General features: G+C 62.8%; 1 protein-coding gene across 1 annotated transcript in view; it reads left to right on the top strand.

The window, feature by feature from the left end:
* The first annotated feature begins 1,792 nt into the window (after nt 1-1,792).
* FIBCD1 (fibrinogen C domain containing 1) overlaps nt 1,793-22,462 on the top strand; it is a 31,648-nt gene continuing 10,978 nt past the window's right edge. Inside the window, exons 1-4 of the mRNA XM_058524791.1 lie at nt 1,793-1,900; nt 11,009-11,488; nt 15,496-15,655; nt 16,118-16,254. Of these exons, the coding sequence (XP_058380774.1) occupies nt 1,829-1,900; nt 11,009-11,488; nt 15,496-15,655; nt 16,118-16,254 (849 nt within the window). The 5' untranslated portion in view covers nt 1,793-1,828. The remainder of the gene's footprint in view (nt 1,901-11,008; nt 11,489-15,495; nt 15,656-16,117; nt 16,255-22,462) is intronic.

The raw sequence follows: 22,462 nt of genomic DNA, 5'->3' as shown, positions 1-22,462 counted from the left end.
TGCTATGGGTTCCTTTCCAGCTCCCTGGGCAGCCTCCCCATGGGCAGGGCAGGGCAGGTGGGGCTGCATGGGAGGCCGGTGGGCAGCCCTGGAAGGAAGCGGAGGCTGCGGACAAGCAGCTGGCAGGTTGTGAACCAACTTCTGGTGGGTGAGTGGCAGTCCGCTCAGATGGCATGAGACACAGGGTCCCCCGGCTTCAGCTTTCCGGGCTCAGGGGGTGTCCCGCACAGGCTGGGCGCGGCCGCCACCTCCAGGCAGCCTGTGCGGGGCTCAGATAGGGGCCGGGCGAGGGACGAAGATGGGCCGACAGACTGGCAGCCAGTGGGGGAGAGACGGAGACAGTGCCAGAGAACAGCGCGGCGGGCCAAGGCGCCCCGGGAGCCGGAAAACAGCTTTGGGGAGAAGGGGGGGGCGGGGAACGGAGGTGTCTCTTCTGAACCTGGGGAGGAAGATAAGGGGCGGTCGAGAGAGGCGGGGAGGGGCGGTGCGCGCGGCCCGGGGTGGGGCGGCCGGCCGGAACTCGGCGTCGGGCCGTGTGGGCGCCTCCCGGCCAGAGGCCACAATAGTAGCTCGTTAGCGGCGCAGATTAAGGACTTTGTCAATTACCTCCGAAGGCCGCTCCGAGTGGATTAAATGCTTTCAAAAGTGCTGCTGGTGGGAGGGGGCGACTAAGAAGCCCCCTCCCGGCACAAATTCCTGCTCTCCGGGGCAGAGGAGGAGGCGGGGGCTGAGACGGCGCGGGGCGCGCCTGGGGAACGCGGGCGGTCGTCCGGGAGCGCGGGCAGAGCGCGGAGCGGCTCGTACTCGCGACCGCGGCGCTGGCGGCGGCGGGTCCCCCATTCAGCCCGCGGGCCGCCTGGGCAGGGAGGCGTCGGGCCAGCTCTCCGCCCGCGAGCGCCAGGGCGCAGGTCTGCGGACGCCGGCGGAGGCGCCCCCAGGGCCGGCCTCACGGGTCGAGGGCCAGAGGGAGAACGTCTCGGGTGGCGGGAGACTCCGCGACGGGGCGCAGTTGCCCGGGGCCGGGACTGAGACCTCGGAGGCCCGCAGGGGGCGCACTCCGGCCGCCCCCACCCCCTGTCCAGCCCGGGTCTCAAGGTGAGCCCTGAGCCCCGAGGAAGCCGGCGGGAGCGCGGCTCCGCTCCCGGGAGACGCCCGACGGCCCGGCGGGGGTGCTCACGGGGCTCGCCCGGCGCTGCGCCCCCCGCGCACGGTGAGTTGGCGCGAGTCCCGCCCGGGAGGAAGTTTGTGCGGAGGCGCCGCCGGGGGTTCTCAGGCCCCTCCGGAGCCGGCAAGAGCCGGGCTGCCCGCGGCTGTTTGCTGCCCTCCTGGCTGGCCCCGGGGGTGTGGGGCCAGTTCTGCCTCCTTTATCTTGGCCTTTTTGGGGGTGGAGTTTGTGCAGTCCGCTATGTGTGTGTGTGCGCGCGCGCGCGTGTGTGTCAGAGGGAGACCAGGGGAGCAATAAAAGGCAAAGAGAGTCCGAGACAAAAAAGACGCGGAGACGCGAAGGAGGGAGGGAGGCTGGAGAGGAGCGCGCAGGGGGAGGCGCGGGAGCGGGGAGCGGAGACGGCGCGCAGCGCGAGCGGCGGGCGGGCGGGCGACCGGCGGCTCTCGCGCTCCCGCTCCGGCTCTCACCCGCACACACCGGGACACACAAGCGCACACCACACACACACCCACGCCCGCTGGCCCAGGCGGCCCCGGCGCGGGGCACCGAGGCGGGGATCCGGCGGGCAGAACGCGCCCCGCGCCCGAGCCCGCGCCCACCTCGGCGCCTTTGCGCTCCGCAGCGGCGCGCCTCGCCCCGCGCCCCCGCCGGTCCTGCCGGAAGATGGTCAACGACCGGTGGAAGACCATGGGCGGCGCTTCCCAACTTGAGGACCGGCCGCGTGACAAGCCGCAGGTACGCGCGGGCCCGGGGCGTGGGGACACGCGGCGCGCGCGGTTGGCAAGGCGGTGGCCGCTCCGGCCGGTGGGGTGGGCGCCCAGCGTGGGGCTGGAGTTTGGGGCGCACTCCCGCAAGGCTCGGGAAGCCCGGGGCAGAGCCGGCGCCCTCCTATCCTCCTCCCCCAGAGGAGGCTTCAACTTGGGGTTCGGGGTGCGGAGGGGGCGGCACCCCTGCAGGAGCCGCGCGCTTGGCGGGCCGGACCCCCCTGCGCCTCCACCAGACTCCCGGTGCACGCGTGTGCAGAGGGAGTAGGGGACCTGTAGTTCCCAGTGTGACCAGCCCTTTAGTTCGCCATGTGATCACACAAACCCTCTCGCCGAGTCTCTGTTTACTTACCGCGACAATGGGCATCTTCACCACTTACTAAGTGTCCACCTGGGCACCACCTTGTGCCAGGCACGGTACCCTGAGCTTCAGGAGCAGGACACGAACCCTTGGATCTCCTCTGAATCCTCATGCTTTAGCCAACGCCCCCCACCTACAGCAGAGGATCAACACATATTTGCCTCATGTGGGCACGCTGGGTATTGGGAGTGTCCGGCTTTAAGAGGAGGAGAGCGAGGCTCAGGGAGGGTTGCTTCTGCCGAGGCCACGCAGCTCTGCTGGGATTTGAACCTGGGTCCGTGGGCTCCAGGTCTGTTCACCCCGTGCTTCCTGCTGCCTCTTCCAGTGCAGGGGAGGGAGGCAGGCTTGGGGGGTGCCCACAGCTGTGCACCAGAAGGGGGGTGAGGGCAGAGCTTCAGGGCTGGCCAGAGACGGGGCTGGAGACCGGACGCTGAGTGGAGGGGCAGCCCTGGGGCTGCCCCAGGCCTGGCTGCCAAGGGACTGGAGCAGGCAGGCGAGATGAGCAGGCTGAGGAGAAGAACTAATGGGGCTGCCCGTTTTAAATTTCAGATTTCTCCCAGACAGATGTCATTGGGGAAGGAACAGTTCTGTTTGCAGCGGCAGGAGGGAAGCGGCAGGGGCGGGCCTTGGCGGCCCCTCACTCTCAGGAGCTGCAGCCGGCTCATTCTGTCTGGAGTGACGCTGCTGTGGTGTGGGGGCCCAGCCCTCTATAGTTTGCAGAGCTCTTTCCCAACCACCTGCACAACCTCACTTCCCGCAGCAGCCTGGGAGCTAGGCACGGATGCACATTCCCACGGCACATGCGCATAGTGGCTCAGAGAGGTCGAGGCATGTGCCCAAGTAACACAGAATGTTAGCAGGAGAGCAAGGATTCGAAGCCAGGTCTGACCCCAAGCCTCTCCCAATGCCTCCTGGTCTCTGTTCCTCGTTAAGTCAGGTCCACGCCCAAGCCCTCCCCAGATAAAAAGTCCTTGCTTGCTGAGATCTGAACTTCTCTCCTTGATCAAGAGCAGTCTTACTTCCTAGACTTGTCGTTCAAGGCCATCCCCAGCCTGGCCCATTCTCCCTTCCCATTAGCCCCCTTACTGGCATTGACTGCTTGTCATTTGTCAACCCCCGGTCCCACACCAGGCTGCCCATTTCTAAGCCTTTGCTGTCGAATCTTGTTGGCTCCAACAAGCTACCCAGTACACACACACACACACACACACACACACACACACACCCCTTCACTTGGGGAAACCCTACATAGACTTCAAAACCTACTCAAAAACCACCTCCTCCAGGAAGCCTTCCCTGATGCCCAATGGCTATGCCTCAAAGTCCCAGCAGCATTTAGCCTGTGCTGCTCAGCCACCTTTATCTCATTGCCTTGACCCAGCCCCGAGTCCTGCCTCCACCAGGAGCTCCCTGAGGACACACGTTCCTCTGGGTCCCCATCCCAGAATCTCCCCCTGGGTCCAGGCTCTCTGCCTTTCCATGCAACTCAGGTTGGGAGCTGAGGGATGCTTGCTGAAACGAACTGCATGAAGCGGGGCCAGGAAGAGTGTGGGAGAGGAGCCAGCAGGTGCTGCTGGGTCTCAACGGTAGGCTTCTGGGGGATCTGTTTGCAATACAGCTTCAGGGCCTCTGGGGCCGGGCCCAGCCTCCCTCTGCTGCTCCCTCGGGACACTTATTCCAGCTGCCACCAGGCCAGAGCCCAGCTGTCTGCCCCTTGGCATTGGATGCAGCTGAGGGCTTGTGGCCCCGGGGGCCTGGGCCAATATCGAACACCCTCTCCCGTCCCCTCTCCTTTGGTGACCCAACATGTAGACAGGCTGTCCCCTGTGCCAGCTCCAGGCTTGTCTGGAGCTTCAGATGAGAGCTGAGGCCCTTCCTGCGGCCACAGTGCTGGCCCTGGTTCCCTCCGGGCCTGTCCCCTGGGGCCTGGCCTTCTCTCCCTCCTGCCTCTAGTTCTTCTCGGCCATTGACGTGCTGTGTGACTCTGGGTAAGTTACACCCCCTCTCTGGGTCTGAGCTTTACCATCTGCAAAATGGGAACAGCGATCCCGGCTTCCTCCTCACTTCCCATGGGCTGTTATGAGGGGCAAAGGAGACCCTGGTGTGTTTTGCAAACTGTAAAGCCCTGTGCACCTGTGAGGAGGGTGGTTCTCAAAGCAGCCTGTCCCCTTTCACAGGCTGTCAGTGTCCTGATCTCCCCTCTGCCCACCAGGGAAAGTGATCTGACCGCCCAGCTCCTGTCAGGAGGGCGTGGCCGAGGTTCTTGAACAGGGCACTTCCTCCAGGAGCATAGATGCCAGGGCCACACTCCGAGCACCAGCTGGGCTCCTCTCTACACCTCTCGTTTCTTAGTCACAGCCACCCTAGGAGCTTGGCAGCACAGACGATCAACCCATTTGACGGATGAGGAAACTGAGGCTCAAGAGAGCTGGAGCCGGGTCCTCCCGGACAGCAGATGAGACCGGTGGGAAGATGAAGGGCAGAGAGCCTGGCCGTCTCTTCGTTCAGCCTGCTCAGCGCGTGATGTAATTCCCAAGGCGAGAGCCCCAGCGTCCAGGCTGCGTGGCTTCCGGTCACCCCCACCCCCCGCTGCCGATGAAGGGCCTGCGTCCAGTGTTGCTGTTTCTGGGGACCGCCTCGGGCCGCCTCTGTCCCGGGCCTGTCCGGCCGCAGCTCCTCATTTGCTGGGTGACCTTGGACAGGTGGCTGACTTCGTTAGAGCATCCTTCTCCCCCTGTGAACGAAGGGGCTCTCACCCCCTTGGGGCGGGAGATGACGGGGATGCTTGCCAGGTTCGGAGTTGCTCAGATGAAAGGGTCTAGAAATAGACATGCTTCTTCCAGTCCTGGAGCGTGGGGCAGGAAGTCACCCTGTAACCGGCTCCTCCTGGGGTGGGGTGGGGGCTCGTTTCTGAGCAGTCCCCAAGTCAGGGCACCTGCAGGGAGGCCGACCTCTGACTTCTGCCAGGCAACATCTCTTGATACTTTGGAAACTTCTAAAAACATGCCAGAAAGAAAGAAAATCTCATTGGGAAGTTCTTCCTGATGTTTAAACTAAACCTTGCTGCAGTTAATTCACTCCGTGACTATTTATAAAGTCCCTACCTCAGCTAGGGGGTACAGCCGTGAACTCGGCTGTACTGGGCTTAGAATCTGGGGGGGACAGACTCACCCGTCAGGTGTTCTTACAAACCATGGTGGGCGCTGTAAAGAGAAGGACGCCTCTCTCCTTGTTCCTGGGGTTTGGGTTGAGGTCACTGTCAGGTGTGGTTGGGAGAGGAGGCGGGTGAAGTAGGGGAGAAGGGGCTCGCGGGGCTATGAGTCCAGGGCTCCTTCCTTCTGTCATTCCCTGCCCCTCCTCTGGGCCGGCCCTGCCCCACGGAGCTCCCCACCCACCCCAGGGGTGCGGCTGTGGTGGGGAGGCGGGGCCGGGCGTGCAGAGCTGGGCAGCATTTGCCAAGTCTGCCCTCAGAGGAGACCTGTGTGTGGGGGGGGAGTGAAAGGAGCAGACGGGCGGAGAGAACAGGGCGGGTGGGGGTGGGCAGGAGCCCGTGGGTGCCCCGGGCCGAGGGGACGAGCGGGACCTGCTCCTGACACCGTGGTGGTCCTGGAGGGGTCCTGGCCTGCTTTGCTCTCAGGAGGGGTCCTCTGCTGCTGTGTGGAGAAGGGGTTGGCGGGGCTGGGAGGTGGCAGGGAGGCCACGGGGACATGGTCACAATGATTTAGAGGCAGATGATTTCGAGGCTTGGACCAGAGCAGAGCTGGGGACCTGGGGACAGAGGGGACCGGGGGATTAGAGGAGGCGGCGTGGTAGGGCCCGGTGACTGGCTGGGCATCGGGGGTGAGGGAGGGGGCCCCAGGGAGGTGCTCAGCTTTCGAGGGGGCAGCCGGTGGGGTTGATGCCACCTGCATGGGAATCTCAGGAGGGCTCAGGTTTGGGGTGGAGAGAGCCTGGTTTGGGGGTCACTGGGCTGGAGGCCGAGGTGGGCCAGCCGGGAGGCCAGGAGCTGTGTGTGTGGTGGGAGGGTGGGCAAGACCCTCACAGGGAACATCTGGAGACCCTCCCGCCCCTGAAATGGACCCAGAGCCGGTGCCCCTGGGGAGTGACCGAGCTCAGGGAGCTTGGAGCCTCCGGGGGGTGGACTCGGCAGCTCCCAGGCCCTGTCTCTTTGTCCCCTGGAATGCCTCCAGCCAGTCCTCCCGGGACCTGCCCAGCCACCTGAGGCTTCAGACGCCCCTCCGCGTGGGTTGCACTTAGGAGGCCCCAGCAGGACAGGGGCTCTTCCTCAGGGCTCATAGGACAAGCCAGCAGCCTTAGGAACTTCCTAAGTCTTTGGGACCCCAGAATTTCAGGGCTCCCAAAGCAGAACAACCAGCCTCTCACCTAGGGGTCTCTTGGACCCGCCCCGTGCCAGGGCCAGGGGCTCAGAGTTCAGCCCAGGTCAGGAGCCCTTTGTCCAGCGGTGGAGCAGATGTAGGCTCCTGGGGAGAGGTGAAGAGGCTCCCCCAGCGGCTCTGGGCTGGGGCAGGGTCTGGGCTGCCCACCCTCCCCATGATCCCATAAGCCCACTTGCAGTTCTGTGCCTGAAAGCCCCCTGCCGGGCCCCAGGGCACATACCACCCACCCTTGGTTTTCCCAACCCAAAGCCCTATGATGTATTTCCATCATGATGAGTAGCCATCCTGCCTTTGGCTGGGGTGTTCCTAGGAGATGGGGGGCTTGGAGCAGCCTGCACCTGGATCTAACCTTGCCTGACCTCCCCCTGGAGGGAGACTTTCTTGTTCCTCCTTTGGTAGGAGGAGTATGGTCTCCCACCAGCGACTCCCGCCCCCAGCTCCCTTAGAAAATAAGGAAGAAGAGCAGGTGCGGGCTGGCAGGACTGCCTGGCAGAGCACCACATCCGCGAGTCCCTTCCTCCGTGTCCCTTTCCTCCACCAGACCCCATGGCCGCCTCTGGAGGGACTCAGAGGAAGCGGCTGGGACAGAGGTCACCCCTCAGTTGAGGCAGCTCTGGGGCTTCCTGCCCTCTGCCTCCCTTGGCGCATGTCTGTCTTGTCCTCCCCTTGGCCGGGGCTTCCTGAGCAGCCACCGCCCCGGGCTGGCACTGGGGTCACGCAGGGAACAAAGCCACCTCGCTCCAGCTGGGAGTTCACCCGGGTGGTTAGTGGCAGCAGTGGGCCTCGAACCTGGGGCTCCTGGCTCCTCTCACACCCTCTGCCTGGGCCACCTTCTGTCTCCTGCCCCTTGCCCCTGGGAGGCGGGGCCCTGGGAGCATCCGTGCGCCACCCCGGAGCCCGGGGTGCGCACCCCGCGCTGTCACAGTCAAGGCTGATGAATAAGCTCCAGCCCGGGGCGTGCTCGCTCGGGTTGCTCGCGCCCAGAGCCCCCCTTATTATCTCAGGCAGATTTCTTTGCGAGGCACGTAAACGACAGCCTATAAAGAGAGCAGTGCTTCACGTTTAAGGTGCTCTCCAAAGACTAAGTCTCCTCTGCGGAGCGGCCTGTTTCATCTCCAAGCTCCAGGTCCCTCTGCCCTGGGGGACCCCCTGCAGCCTCCTCCAGCCCCTCCCCCCTCTGCACCCTCTGCCTGCCCTCCAGGGACTGGGGGTTTCTGTAGAAGCGGGTGCTCAACAGGGCCAGGGTCCCAGGGACGTGGGGGGACGGGGCTGGCCACTCTGCCTCGCCAGCTGGGGGACCTTAATGCTCCTCAGTAGGAGGACGTGGCTCGGGGCTGCTCGGGTCAAGGTGTCTCGAGGTGGACTCCGGGAGGGGCCTGGCGGGGCCTCACTTGCTGACACAGCTTTGTGTCTCAAGCCCCGGTCACACTTCAGGCAAAGGAAGGAAGACGGTGGGCTCTCTCAGCCGGCAGCTGTGGTGTAGACGGTGTGAGTCCAGAGTCACCCGGCCCCGGGTGCGAATGCTGGCGCTTCCCCTTGCCCCTCGTGTGACCGGGGCGGGGTCTGCCGCCCTGGAGCTTCAGTTTCCCCATCTGCACGCGAATCCCGCCACAGCAGGGGTTCCCTGGAGGTCTCAGGGGGGTGGGAATGCGGTAGCGCTCAAGGCGTGGCGGGGATAATGGGGGCCCGTCTGTCTGGAGGCTGCTGAGCTGCAGGTGCCTGGGGGGTTGGGGTGGCCTGGAGGTGGCCTTCATTCCGTGTCAGGCCGTCAGAGGTGGGCGCAGGGTCAGAGGCGGCCCTGCCTCGGGGTCCAGGGCTCAGCGTGGAGGTCGTGAGCCTCTGCCCAGGGCCTCCACCTGCCGCGCCAGCATTTCACGGAGAGCTGACCTGGCTGGTCTGCTCTTCCTTCCCTCCGCCTGACTGCCGGCCGCCCTGTGCCACGCGGCGAGCAGGTCCCTGTCCTTGGGGCGCTCGTGGTCCAAGGCGAGTTTCCGGGTCCTGGGGTTCGCCGGCCCCCGAATCTCAGCTTTCCTCAGATTCCCAAAGGGATCCGTGCCCCAGAAGAGGGTAGAGTCACAGTCCAGGGCACGTGAGCTCCCTCAGGGCAGGGCGGGGAGACCGCCTGCCGCTGCCTCCTCAGGGACAGGCCTGGAGCCTGGCTCGTGGGGACACCCGTGAATGTCGACTGGACGTGTGAATGAGTGAATGAACGAAGTCAGAGGGGATGACTGTCTTTCTTGCTAAGTGTCACCACAGGGGGAGCAAGGGCTGTGGGAGCACGGAGGAGGAGCCCCTCTCAAACTGGGAGGAGGGCTGAGGACACAGTCCAGGAGGGCTTCCTGGAAGAGGTCACGTTTAGCTGAGCCCTGAAGGAAGAGAGTGAGTTAGGCTGTTGGAAGAGGAGCAGGGAAGCGGATGCCTCAGGCGGAGGGAGCAGCCTGTGCAGAGCTGACGGAGGGGAGCTAAGGGTTCAGGTCCGGCTGGAGCAAACCATCTAGGAGTGTGGAGCCCGGGTGGAGGTGCGCCCCTGGGGCCTGGGCAGGTGCGGAGAGAGGAGGGGTGGAGCACTGAGTCCCCGGGCCTCCGTCACTGCAGGGGCAGGCTAAGGACTTCTCGCCCTCATCTCGCCAGCAACACAGACCCCCTCCTTGGGGGTCTGCGTGTCCACCCGCACTTCACCCCTGACCCCATCCTCCTCTGGTGCCAAGTAGGAGATCCAGGAGTTCCGTGTAGAATTTGAGTTTATGGAAGAGAAGCCTTGGCTTCTACTGTATTCTCCCCTAGTTAGACCAGTGATGTAAGAGGCATCGCTATTTTATTATCACCAGGAAAGCAAGCAAGCTGTTGATTACAATCGTAAGAAGCCCTCCAACGTCGGAGATGTTAAACTGTGAAGAGAAGGTGCCTCGTAGCATCAACGACACAGAAATAACACTTTGGGTGGACAATAAAAAACCAAACCCGTCCAGATGCTCTGTGCACATTGATCATGAGATAATAAAAGCCACTAATATTTATTGCACAAGCACAGTGCGCCAGGCGCGGCTCCAAGGGCTTTAATATACTAACTCATTTGAAGACGCATCTTGAGTTCAGACAGTTGGAAATGTGGGAAAGTTCAGTCCTAGAAAGTGCCTGGCCCTGGGAGGAGGCAGCAGGCTGCGGGGGTAGTCAGCTCTGCTTCTAATCTGCTGTGTGACTATGGGCAAGGCCCTCGCCCTCTCTGGGCCTCAGGCTCCCCATGTGTCCGATGCTCCATGGCTGCTCTGTAAGCTCCCTTTGGGGTGTGACTGGATCCAGTGAGTCTGGATTTGCTCCAATGTCTCGGTGCCTCCTTTAATTTACAAGCTGCCCTTGGGTTCCAGCTTCCTTTGTGTGGCCCCACTGGGGCCCAGAACCCAGTGTTTACTTCGCCGGCCGCCTCCGTTCACTGAGCACGTCCCTCTGCACAGCCACCCTGTCGCCACAGCCCTCGCTAGTGGTACTCAGCGAGCTGTTTGGCGTTTATCCTGGGGAAGCTAGGGGTCTGCTCTGTGGGGCGGGAGGGGAAGGGGAGGAAGGAGAGAGGAGAGGGGGAGAGGAGGTGCTCGGGCTTTGGGACTCGGGATGTGGGTGCTCTGGGTGGAAAGGGACCTTCCGCGACGGGCGCCCACTACCCCAGGCACTCGTTCCACTGTGACAGCCCGACGATTTTTAGCATCGTTACTGACCCTCTTCCAGCTCTGTCTTCCTGGGTCTGCACAGCAGGCACCCACGTGTGGGCGGTGGGTGTCATTACTGCTGCCACTTACAGGTGAGGACACGGAGGCTCAGAGAGGTGGAAATGGCAGCGTGGGGACCTGAGCCCAGTCCGTCTGGCTGCAGTGGGAGACTTCACCTCCGGCCCTTGCCAGCCCCGGGAGGGCTCCCTGGGGGGAGATGTGGCTGCCCCGGGCAGGCCCTGTGGGACAGGGCAGGGCCAGCAAGAGGGAAGGTGTCTCTCTCTCCATCGGTCTCCAGTCTCTCTGCCTCAGTTTCTCTTTTCATCCTCTCCATCTCTGTCTCCCTGCATCTCTCATTCTCTCGCTCTTGCTGCCTCTTTGGGTGTCTCTGGGACCCTGTCTCTCATCTCTGTCCCTCTGTATGACCTCACCCCGTCCTCAAGAAGATGGTCCCATGAGCCTTGTCCAGGCCTCACACAGGCCAGAGACCCCATCCTGGGGCTGCCTGGGCCCTCCTTGCTGGGCAGGGCTGGAGGCCCAGGTCTGCCCCTGATGTCGCCCTTTCTCTCTCTTGTCCGTCCGTCTGTCCGTCTGTCCGTGTGCCCGGGGCTGGCCCGCAGCGGCCGAGCTGCAGCTACGTGCTGTGCACGGTGCTGCTCGCCCTGGCGGTGCTGCTGGCCGCGGCAGTCACCGGCGCCGTGCTCTTCCTGAACCACGTGCCCGCGCCGGGCACCGCGCCCCCGCCCGTCGTCAGCACCGGCCCGGCCGGGGCCAACAGCGCCCTGGTCACCGTGGAGAGGGCCGACAGCTCGCGCCTCAGCATCCTCATCGACCCGCGCTGCCCTGACCTCGCCGACGGCTTCGCCCGCCTGGAGGGCGCCCAGGCCTCCGTGCTGCAGGCACTGACCGAGCAGCAGGCCAGGCCGCGGCTGGCGGGCCACCAGGAGCAGGAGCTGCTGGACACCCTGGCTGACCAGCTGCCGCGGCTGCTGGCCCGGGCCTCGGAGCTGCAGACGGAGTGCGTGGGGCTGCGGAAGGGGCACGGCACGCTGGGCCAGGGGCTCAGCGCCCTGCAGAGCGAGCAGGGCCGCCTCATCCAGGTAAGGGGCAGGGTCTGCGCCTCCAGGTCTCAGCGGGGGGCCTGTGCTGGGTGCCTGGTGTCCACGGCCTCACTTGATCCCCAAGTGCCCCGGGACCAGGAGCGGCTGCTATTCCCATGCACAGACCAGCAAACGAGGCTCAGAGAGGAGAGTCTGTCATCCCAGGCCACACAGCTAGTGGTGCCAGGATTCTGTGCGCCGTCCTGGTGACCCTGGGTATTTGCATGGCGCCCTGTGGCATCCACCAGGCAGGTCAGATCCAGGGTTCGAGGGGCTTCCCAGGCGCTCCAGTGCAGGTGGGATGCCGGCGAGGCAGGACACGGCCTCCGTCAGCCGCGAATCGAGGTTCAAGGGCACAGGGCTGGTCAGTGGGAAGCCCTCTCCCGGCTGTGCCACACGGCCAGAGAGAGCCGCACCCCTCTCCACACACCCCCACAGCTCTCCAGGGCAGGAGGCACGGTGAGGGAGCCCAACCAGACCCTCAGCCTGTCCCCACTGCTGCTGCCTCACCCCTGAGCCAAGCCAGGTCGCAGCAGAGGCAGGGTAGATCTGAGTGAAGAGTTTCCAGGGTTGACCACGCCTGGAGCACCAGCGAGAACTGCCTCCCATAGGACCAGGGATTTAGGATCATCTCATTGGCCTTCTGCCATTTTCCAGAAGAGAAAATTGAGGCCCAGAAAGGAGTGGGGATTTGTCCAGGGGGTGGCCAGGGCGGGCCTGGCATCTGACCTCCTGGTGCAGGGCCAGCCTCCAGCCCTGCACCCTGTCACCCTGTGACTCAGGTCCTCAGGGACCAGGAGGCGAGCCCCACCCCCACCATCCGTCCCAGCCCTTTCCGGACACCCTGATGACCAGGCATTCGGTCACCTAACAGCTCATGGGCAACGGGCCTTTTCCCTCGCTCTGGAGGCTGCAGCTGGAGAGATTGCAGTGCTCATCATTGCTGTCTGGGTGACTGATGGGAAGGCGGCCTCCCCCTCCCGGGGGGGGCATGTTCGGCCGCCTTCCTGCTACCCCCTCCATCTGCAGCGCCCCCACCCCTCATCAGCAGGCTCAGGGAGACCGCCAGACTTTCCGGGTGAGCTGGGCCCCCACCTCACTCTCCACATGGCTCAGGCCCTGGTAAGCAGGCCCGGCCCACAGACGCTCACCCCTAGGGCAGGGTGGAGGACTGGCGGGAGGGACCTGGGGGTCTCCCACCCGCCCACCTTCGCAGAGGCCTGGAGCTGTTCCTGCAAGACTAATCGCTTTTCTGGGCCCAGTAGGGCCTTGGCTCACTTGATATATTTAATTCTTGAGAGAATGTTTAATTTCCCACAGACTCGGGGTGATTTCAGAGACCATGTGTCTTGGGGAGCACGTCACTGCGGCTCCTAGCTCCTCTTCTCCAAGCTTCCCAGACTCTCAGCTGATCAGCCCAGACCTGGGTTTCTCAAAGCAGTACCCATGGGCACCCCCTGTCAGAATTGCCAGAGCTGCTTGTTAAAAGGCACGTCCCTGGACCTTATCCCACCATCCCCATCCCACAGTTCAGCAAGCCCCAGGGGGCCTCGTGTACACAGACGCCTGAGCCCCCTGGCCCAGGAGCGGCAGAGCCAAGTGGTTCTGCCCTCAGGATTCGAGTTGGCAGAGCCGGGATCCCATCCAGGCTCCACCCAGGACCAGCTGAGGGACCTTGGGCATGTCAGGTGCCCCCCCTGCGGTGGGTCTCCTCACCTGTGGAATGGAGACAACACGGTCCACCCCCAGCAGGATGCTGGAGCTCCTGACTGCACAAGGCTCGGCCGGAGTCTGGCACTTGAGAGATGCCGTCTGCGCATCAGCATCTCTGTTACCATCATGGTGGAAACTGGATAAACTGAAGTTCCAGCCCACAGGGAGCCACCACTGAAAACCCTGTTCACAGTAGTAACGATGGGAGTCCCCCGCGCGGGGCCCATGCCATATGTTAACAAGCACTTTGCAGCATGGTTGCCCCGGGAGGTGGGGGTCGTCACCCCATTCTGTGGAGGGGCAGACCGAGGCTCAGAGTGGTGGAGTGCCTTGTTTCAGCTCGGTCACACAGCTACCAAGTGCTGGAAGCAGCGCCTCTGATGTCACTGCCTCTAAAAGCTGCCGGCTCCCCGTGAACGCATCTGTGCAGCTCAGCGAGCAGGGACTGACTCTCCCCATTAATTCGGGGCATGTTTATATGTACATTTTCAACTTTAATCATTTGCTGGTTTAAACGGAGGTCTTCCCTGCCTGTTAGCAAGAGCGGGCCGTGCCTGATGCCTGAATTGTTCAAGTGTGTCGGCTTCGTCACAGAAGGATGGGCAGTCCTCTAGAGACTTAACCAATGAGCCCAGTGATCTTTGCCGCCACACCCTGCAGGGTGGCTCCCGCCCCCTACCCCCTGGGGGCTGCCTGCATCCGGCTGGGGGGCTCCCCTGACAGGGCCTGTGTACAGGACACTGCAGTGAAGCCCAGGGAGAAATCGGCGGCTTTGCCGAAAGGCCCCCGCCAGGTCCCCACGCCCTTCTCCCCAAGGCGCAGCCTCACTGAATCACCTGCTCAGCCGAGGACAAACTGACAAGGAAACTAAGAGCTTTGCAGGGTCCCTGCTTCCAGACGAGCCTCGAATGTACTTTGTAAACTGCTGGCACTGTATATTTTTATTTTCCTTCCTCGAACGAGCCATTATCTGGCAGGTGACAGGTTCCGTGTGTAAAGACCCAGCAGGCTCCACACTGGCTGGCTGTGGTCTGCTGCCGCTCCCGTGGTCCTGCAGCCTCCTGGAGCCCGGGGTGGGGAGGCTGCAGACCCCAGACTCTTCAGGCAGTGGGCAGAGCCGAGAGGTCCCCAGAGACAGTGCTGGACTTGCTGAGCTGCAGACCTCCGGCCCGCGATCGCGGGAAGGGTGGCCGTCGGCTCAGCGGTGGGAGTGATACACACAGAGGACACCCGCGGAGCCTCAGGCCCAGACCACGGGCTGTCACGAATCTCCCATCCCCGGGCCCCCCGAAGAACAGCTCCCATTCCTCTGGTTCACGGGGGAGGAAGCTGAGGTGTGGAGAGGTTCAGGGACTTCTCCAGGGTCATGCGGCTGCTGAGTGGAGGAGGGGCCGAGTCAAACCCCACAATCCACACAAGAGCCTGGGTCTGAGCCACCGTCCCTATTCCACCCCTGCCTGGGCTCCCTGCACAGTGACACAGTCCCGGGCTCCTTTCCTGCCCATCAGCCCCGGGGAAGTGGCCTGAGGACGTTATCCATCAGAGACTTCTCCTTCGGGCCTCAGTTTCCCCATTTGTAACAGGGAGATGACAACTCAAGTCCGCCCTCCTGGCAATGCTGCGGGGTGAGGTGAGGCGGTGGACATCAGAGCGCCAGGGAACGCATGGGGGTGGGTGGGGTGGGCGGGGTAACCCAGGGTCCCCACCTGTGGAGTGCAGGGCCATCCCCCTGCTTTCGCACCTTGCTGGGGGATCGGAAGACACATTGGGTGAGGGGGTTTTGTCACCTGGAAGGTGCTGTACAGATTTGCATAATGAGGCGAGTACTGAGTGCCCTGCTGTGGGCCCCACACTGTGCTGGGTACTTCCCATGCGTTGTCACCAGTCCCCGCAGTAATTGGGCCCGAGAGGCCATGTGAGCCCCGTTTTGGGGCTTGGCTGAGTCACCCCCACAGGGGTATTAGTGGTAGATGGGTAGTTGAGTTTGAACCCAGCTCTGCCTGGTGCCAGGTGCTCTCTTCAGCACACAGGAGGGCCTCCTGCAGTCATCTCCCCTGTGAAGGCACAGGAACGGATGAACAAGGCCTGGGGGCAGCAGGGGCACAGGGGTCTGCTGGAGCCACTCTGTCCCCTCCTACCTGAGCCCCTGTTTGCTGAATACTCAGACCGCCTCGGATTGGGGCTAGGGCAGGGCGGGGGCTGCCATTGCACCAGGAGCCCACCTCCACCTGGGGGGTGGCCCGTGCTGGTGCCCACGGAGCCCCTGCCCCTACACCCATCCCCCTGCTCCACAGCTTCTCTCCGAGAGCCAGGGCCACATGGCTCACCTGGTGAACTCCGTCAGCGACATCCTGGACACCCTGCAGAGGGACCGAGGGCTGGGCCGGCCCCGCGTCAAGGCTGACCTGCAGAGGGCACCTGCCAGGGGATCGCGGCCCCGGGGCTGTGCCAACGGTGAGTGGGGTGGGGGCTGCCTTCCTCGGGTGACCCGGGGAGCAGGGAAAGCGGAGGGAGGGTTACCCCACAACAAGATGCCGGGGCCCAACCCTAGTTCCACAGCGGCCCACGCTTCATGCCCCAGCACCATCCCCCCAGCCCTGATAAGGAACCTGCTGTTGCCGAGGACTTCCTGCCGCCAGGCAGCGCTAGGTGCCCTACGTGCACCCTCCTGTTGAGCCCTCTCCCAGCCCACGAGGCCAGGTTCACTGTGCCCATTTTCCAGATGAGGAAAGCGAGGCTCAGAGAGGGTGCTCACTCACCCAGACTCACCCAGAGAGTGGCAGAGCCAAGGTCTGACCCCAAGGCCGGTGCTCTGCAGCCCACGTGGCATTGCCAGGTGGACAGACAAGTCAGAGAGACCCAGGGACGGGGGGTGGGGTGGGGACACAGCCTCCCTGACGGCCTGCCCTGTCTCAGGCTCTCGGCCGCGAGACTGTCTGGACGTCCTCCTGAGCGGACAGCAGGAGGATGGCGTTTACTCGGTCTTCCCCACACACTACCCCGCTGGCTTCCAGGTCTACTGCGACATGCGCACAGACGGCGGCGGCTGGACGGTGAGTCTCCTGGGCTGTGCGCCGGCGTGGCCAGGCCCCGCTTCCTCTCGACCCCCTAGACATTCAGGGCAGGCCCCGGGGTGACCCAGAGGCTGTGCACGTGAACCCGGGGTGCTGTGAGTGGCCTCATCCAGCCTTACACCCTTGGCCCGGCCCTGCCTGGTGCCCTCTAGCCCCACAAACCTGCCCATAATCTCACCAAAGAAGTGCACACCCACAGAAACCTGCACAGGGCAGGTGGGCGTCGTGAGCTGACCCTTGGGGGGCCACTCGGAGGTAGATGTCAGACCCGTCGCCTGGGGTCACCTGCTGCTCCCTGAGCCTCGAGCTCTCCCAGAGCAGTGGTCCGGGGGTGTTGGGCAGGTTGGGGTTGGGTCCTGGGATGGAACACGCCACCAGGAATGCATCACTAACGTGAGACCCAGGGTGGACGCGCGTGGATGCTGACTCAGTTATCCAGGGGATGGCGCGTGTGTGGGGGATGCAGGGGGAGCCAGCTCTGGGAGCAGAGACCCTGATGGCTTCCTGGCGAGGAGCTGTTGTGACTGCCGTGTGGTTCTTGCCTGGGTGGCAGTTGGGAGCAATGAAATGTTTGGACTGCCCGCGGAAGGCAGGAGTGGGACAGCGTGGGTGGCCCTGGAACCTCCCGGATCTGGGAGATGGGGGTGGTGTGGTGGGCAGGGCCCTGGCTCGAAGACCCCAAGGAGTCTCCAGATCTGGGAAGCCCCTTCTAGAGCAGGGTGGGCACACTTGTCTCCCGTGGTCTCTGTCCCAACGACTCGACTCTGCCTTTGAGGGGGAACGTGGTTGCGTCCCAGTAACACTTGATTTGTGGACACTGACATTGGAATTTCATAAAATTCTCGTGTATTCTTCCTCAAATATTATTCAGACTATTTAAACATATTCTTCTTTTGATTTTTTGTAACCATCTAAAAATGTTCCAACCATTCTTGGCTCACGTGCCTTATAAAAACGGGCAGCAGGCAGGGGCTGTCCTGCGGGCCGTGGTGTGCTGACCCCATTCTAGAGCCGGGATTACCGACGGTGGGAAGCGAGTTTGCTGCCCTGCCCCCTCCACATTGGCGGACTTCCAGCCCTCTCCTGAGGCTCAAGCCTGGGGCTGGGCTTCAGCAGGGCCGCCACTGGCCATTAGGTGACTTGGTGCAAATTTAAAAAGTGCATGTCCTTTCCTTTGGGGACACTGGGGTGCTGGGCTTGGCAAAGAGAACAGATGTGAGCCTTGGCCAGGTGCCCTTGAGCAGTGAACAACCTACACCACTGTCCCTGGATGTCTGTGTGCCACTCTGAAAGCTACTCAGCTTCCCTGAGTTGGCTGTGGTTGGGACACCCAGGGACAATGGAAAGCAGGACCCTAAAACTGACTCTTGAAGGATTTTTGGCTTCACATTTCATTTCAAATGGGCAGACGATTTTGAGCACCTGCTGTGTACCAGGTACTGGGGAAGTACAGAGATGGGGAAGCCCCTGTCCTCCCAAGGAACTCGGAGTCTGCAGGGATTTGGGGTGGAAGAGGTCATGGTGAGCAGAGCTGGAGGAGGCTCTGTACAAGCTTCCTGGAGAAGGGGGCATTTCTGATGAGCCTTAAAGAGTTGTTGGGATTTTTGAGTACGCAGGAAGGAGAAGGTATTCTGGGAAGAGGGAACAACCTAACAAGGGTCTGGGAGTCAGGAAGCACACAGCATATTCTGGAAACAGTAGCTAGGGGATGGCGCATGAAGAGGTGAGGCTAAGGGTTGTTATATCCTGGGCTGTGGGGTTTGGGGCAGGCACTGGGAGCTACTGAGGGTGCTGGAGAGAGGAAAGATAGGATAAGAACTGTGCTTCAGGAACCACAACCTGACTGTGCGTGTCCTTGGGCAGAGCAGGGAGAGAGGAGGGGAGGAGGCACTGTCCACTGCTCACTCAGTGGACAGGCCTGTAACTGAGCCCCTGTGCCAGGGAGATGGAGAGCATGGTGGTTACACGCTTGGGCTCCGACATCCACAGACAGACCTGGGCGTGGCTCTCAGTCCTGCTGTGTGATCTCGGGCAAGTTGCTTCAGTTCTCTGAGCCTCAGTTTCCTCAGCCGTGGAATGAGGACCCACCTGCCTCACTTAGAGGTCTTAACCGCAGGCAACAGCAAGTGGCTGATTTAAGCAGAAAAGGAATGTACTGGAGGGAGGCTAGGAGACCCGAGAAACCAGCTCAGGGCCACACAGCCAGGAACAGAGCCCCCAGACCCGGCCAGGGGTTGCCTGGTGAGAACCCCACTGCCCCAGGGCTGCTGCTCCTGAGCGCGGGACTCAGCTACAGTGGGGGACGGCACGGACCCCCCACCAAGATCTCGCTGTTCCTCTGAGAGAGGGTCCTTCTGTGCCCGCTTCTTCGCTTTCCCGGCTAGTGGGTCAGCGTCAGTGGGGGCTTCTGATGGTGGGGCCTGGGCCACACACCTGCAGCCCTCCCCACCAGGGAAGGCTCGCAGCTGGAGTCACTAGCCGCGAGGGTGGCCCTGTCCCTGCCTCCCACCAAACCTCAGGAGACGGGAAGGACAGCCACCAAGACACGTCCACCGTGGTTCTTGTGGGCTGACCCAGGCTTCCACCGCCAGATCCTCGCGGAGCTCTTAGCACAGGTCTGGCTGCTGTGCCGTAACTACCTATGACAATGAGCCGCGCCCCGCGCAAGGCGCTGGCGACCCAACAATGGCCAAGGTGTGTGTGACCCTGCCCCTCGCCGAGCTCCCTGCCAGCATGGCATCCACGGCAGTCCAGGGGACAGCGGTGGGGACCTGAAGCAGGGGTGGGGGTCAGCAGTTACCAGCGGTGCCCACATAGGCAGGCAGGGTGCCTCCATTTCTCACCAAGGAGCGTGGAGTTGACCATTTGGGGTGAATTGATGCCCAAGCAGAGGGGAGAGGGAAGCTTCTCGAGGGGGATGTAGGGTGAAGAGCCCTGGTCAGTTTTGAAAGGGGTCAGCTGTCCCGAGCAGGGGGGGAGGCGGGGAGGCCCGAGTGAGGCGGGTGGGCAGGGGGCCAAGACGTCTGGAGGGCAGAGCCGGCGTGAGAGCAGCTGGACCCCCGAGAGACGTGGAGACAGACGCACGGCTGAACTTCTCTTCGGGCTCCAGAGGAGAGCTTTCAAATGTGCTGATCTGCGTCCGGGTCTAAAAGCTCTTTTGTTTTCCTAACTCACAACATCTGAGTTATGGGATTTGCCTCTGGGGACCCCTCAGCAGGCAGAACAGCGCCAGAGCCCCAGCCAGAGCCCAGAAATCAGAATTAAGGGTTAGGACAGCCTTAATGAAAGACTGAGACGCCGGCCTGGGCCATGCATCTTCCACTCGGTGGACTTGGGGCCAATCTTCCGGGAAGTTAATCAGGATTTGGGTCTACAGGCGGGTGATTCCCAGGCCCGGGCTGAGGGGTGATTAGAGAGGAGTCGAGGAGGAATGCCGGCCGCTCGGCCCTCCTGCGCAGACACCTGGATCAGGGGCTCTGGAAGACAGGCTGTTCTCGCTGAGAAGTGCTTGCGTGGCCGATAAATGTTAATATCCATTTGGGCTTCCATCAAAAGCAATCTTTTTCCAGATACCTCTGGGCGTCCGTCAGGCTTACCTCCCTGCCACATGGAATCGCTCAGAAACTCAATTGTTGTTTGGGAGGGAGCCGGCCGCTGCCTCTCTGCACCCCGATACCATCCATCCTCATTAGGCTCCACGTCCAAACTGCTGAGCCTCGAGTGCCAACACTGGATGCCCCTCCCTGGTGGACAGGGCGCCTGGGGCTGGACACTCCAGCCAGAGCCTGCTTCCCAGAGAGGCTGGACTGGGCGAGGATGGGGCTCGGCACCCCTGCCTGCCCGGGGGACCCTTTACAGTTTATATAACCACTGCTCTCCCAGGCAGGGCAGCCTCAGAGAGGGCAGAGATTTGTCCAAGGCCACCCAGCAAATGAGCAGCCCGCCTGGGGCAGCACCCAGGCCTCCCGAGGCCCAGCCTTGTGCACGTCTGTGGAACTGTCACACAGTGGCACTTACTTCTCCACGCGTTCAACCACTGAGCACGGGCCAGAGGATTCAGCAGCAAGCTCCCAGCCTGGTGGGGAGCTGGACGAGTCAGCTGACTTGTGCGAGGGCTACAGGCTGGGGGTCATGGGGAGCCCAGAGGAGAGCCCTCCACCCAGCCTGGGGCAGCCAGGAGAAGTCCAAGTGCTGGGGGATGAAGCGGAGGCAGGCGGGGAACAGGGTTCCAGGCAAGGGGAACACACGTGCAAGGTCCACAGGGAGATGGCAGGGCTTGTTCTGGGAACGTGGTGGCTCCCTTCTGCTGGCGGATGGAGCTCGAGGGGCCAGGGACGGGGTGGTGGAGGCGGGCAGGGCTGGCTCTTGTGAGGTGGTGCCGGCGCATTAGGAGTTGGGCTTTCTCCTGAGGGAGAGTGGGCTCCTGCTGCCCCCAGGATTTCCCCAGGGTGGGAGTGACCCAGGATGTGGGGCCAAGGCGCTCGGGGACTGTAGGGGGGCAGTTCGGGGAGTGTGGATTCCACAGGCCCTGAATCCTTGCTGCAGAGTAGCACCCCATCCCTGCCCTAGAAAAGGAGGGGCCACCCCTGCTGACCTGTGACCCCGGGCAAGGGGCCTTCCTTACTGGGCCCAGCTAGGTCACCGTGTCCCTTGGGAGGCCTCCCTGACCGCCAGATCCACCCTCAGGCTCCTTCTGTGCACCTGTCACAGGTGCGGCTTAGCGATCACTTGTCCATGTGCTGCCTGTCTGTGTCCCGGCCAGGCGAGCTCCACGGGGCAGCGACTCGCCATCTCATGGACACCGTAGCTCAGGGCTCTGAATGTTTGCACATCATGGGCGCTGCCTAAATACCTGCCGAATGAGTGACCGCTGGCGTCTTTTGGCGCGGTCACCTCACCTCTCTGAGGCTCACTTTTTCTGTCTGATAAATGGGGTGATGCAGTGCTGCTCATGCCGGAGAGGGTCAGAATCCTCTGCAGGCTGCTCACCTGTGAGGGAGGGGAGGGAGGGACAAGGGAGAGCAGGGGGCCACGCCGAGCCTCGGGGATTCCCTGTGACCAGAGGAACCTGGCTCCGCCCTGTGGGATCTCGTAGTCAAGAGGTGTTTTTACAGAGCAGGAAGATTTGCAAAAATAGAGGCCAAATTTCCTCATTTGGAAGGTGACGCGTGGGATGAAGCTGGCATTTCCAGTTCGCCTCCCCGCTGTGTGAGACTGGAAAGGTCACCTCCCCTCTTGGGGGGACCCTTCCTCATCCAGCCAGCAGGGGAGCCCTCATGTCTTGCTTGGCCTCCTTGCAGGGCCTGGGGAACGGGGTGGCCATGCCCAGGGCCCCGGGTGGGTTTTGGGCAATCAGAAGGAGGGTCCAGCTCGGCATCAGCAGACTGGGCCCCCCCACCACCCTGCCTCTCTGCCCCAAGTCACAGCCTTTCTCCCACCCAGCTCTGCCCATAACAGCACCGTCAACTGGGCCTGATGGCCAAACCCCCATCTTTCATGATCAGCAGCCGGGGTCACAGTTTGGGTCCAGTTCAGCATCTCCTAACCGCAGGGACCTGCAACAGAATCGATTCTGTTCCGAGCCCTCGCTCAGACCCACAGCACAGCCAGCCGCCCCCAACGCCACGAGCCGAGTGGCCCAAACCCTGGTCCTGCAGGGTGCCCACGCTCTGCCAGGCATTTTACTGTCTCGTGGGGTCACCTGGCTCCGATACGCCTCTAATTGGCTCCGCTGTGGGAGAAACCACCCCTCCCACCATGCCCCGTTCCCTCCCCACCTGAGCTCCCAGCCACGGAGGAAAATCCTTTCCTCACTTGGAAAACATCAAAGGAGCCGCCACCAAGCGTAGCGCAGCCTGCGGTGGGATCAGGCTCAGAAGAGATGAAAAGCTCCCAGGCCGCCCCAGCCGGGATGCGGGATGCACGCTGGGGAGGCCGGGCAGCAGGCCTGCACACTCCGCTGGGTGTGTTCTCCTCCCTGCGTGGGCTGAGGCCGTGGCCAGTCCCCCTTGTCCCAGAGGCTCTGATGGCAGGGGCATCTGCTGTGACGTCAGTGGGCCACGCTGCTACCTGCTCGGCACCGGCTCCCTACTGCTCCGGGGAGCCTCGGAGCCCACACGTGCTTATAATGACCAGTGACGACACCCCCTCGTTGCCTGCCCTGTCTGCATGGAGACAGCCTGCCTCC

Source organism: Diceros bicornis, chromosome 28, assembly GCF_020826845.1.
Source record: "Diceros bicornis minor isolate mBicDic1 chromosome 28, mDicBic1.mat.cur, whole genome shotgun sequence".
NCBI classification, from domain to species: Eukaryota; Metazoa; Chordata; class Mammalia; order Perissodactyla; family Rhinocerotidae; genus Diceros; species Diceros bicornis.
The sequence above is the reverse complement of the archived record's forward strand: the minus strand, read 5'-3'. Positions and strand labels throughout refer to the sequence as shown.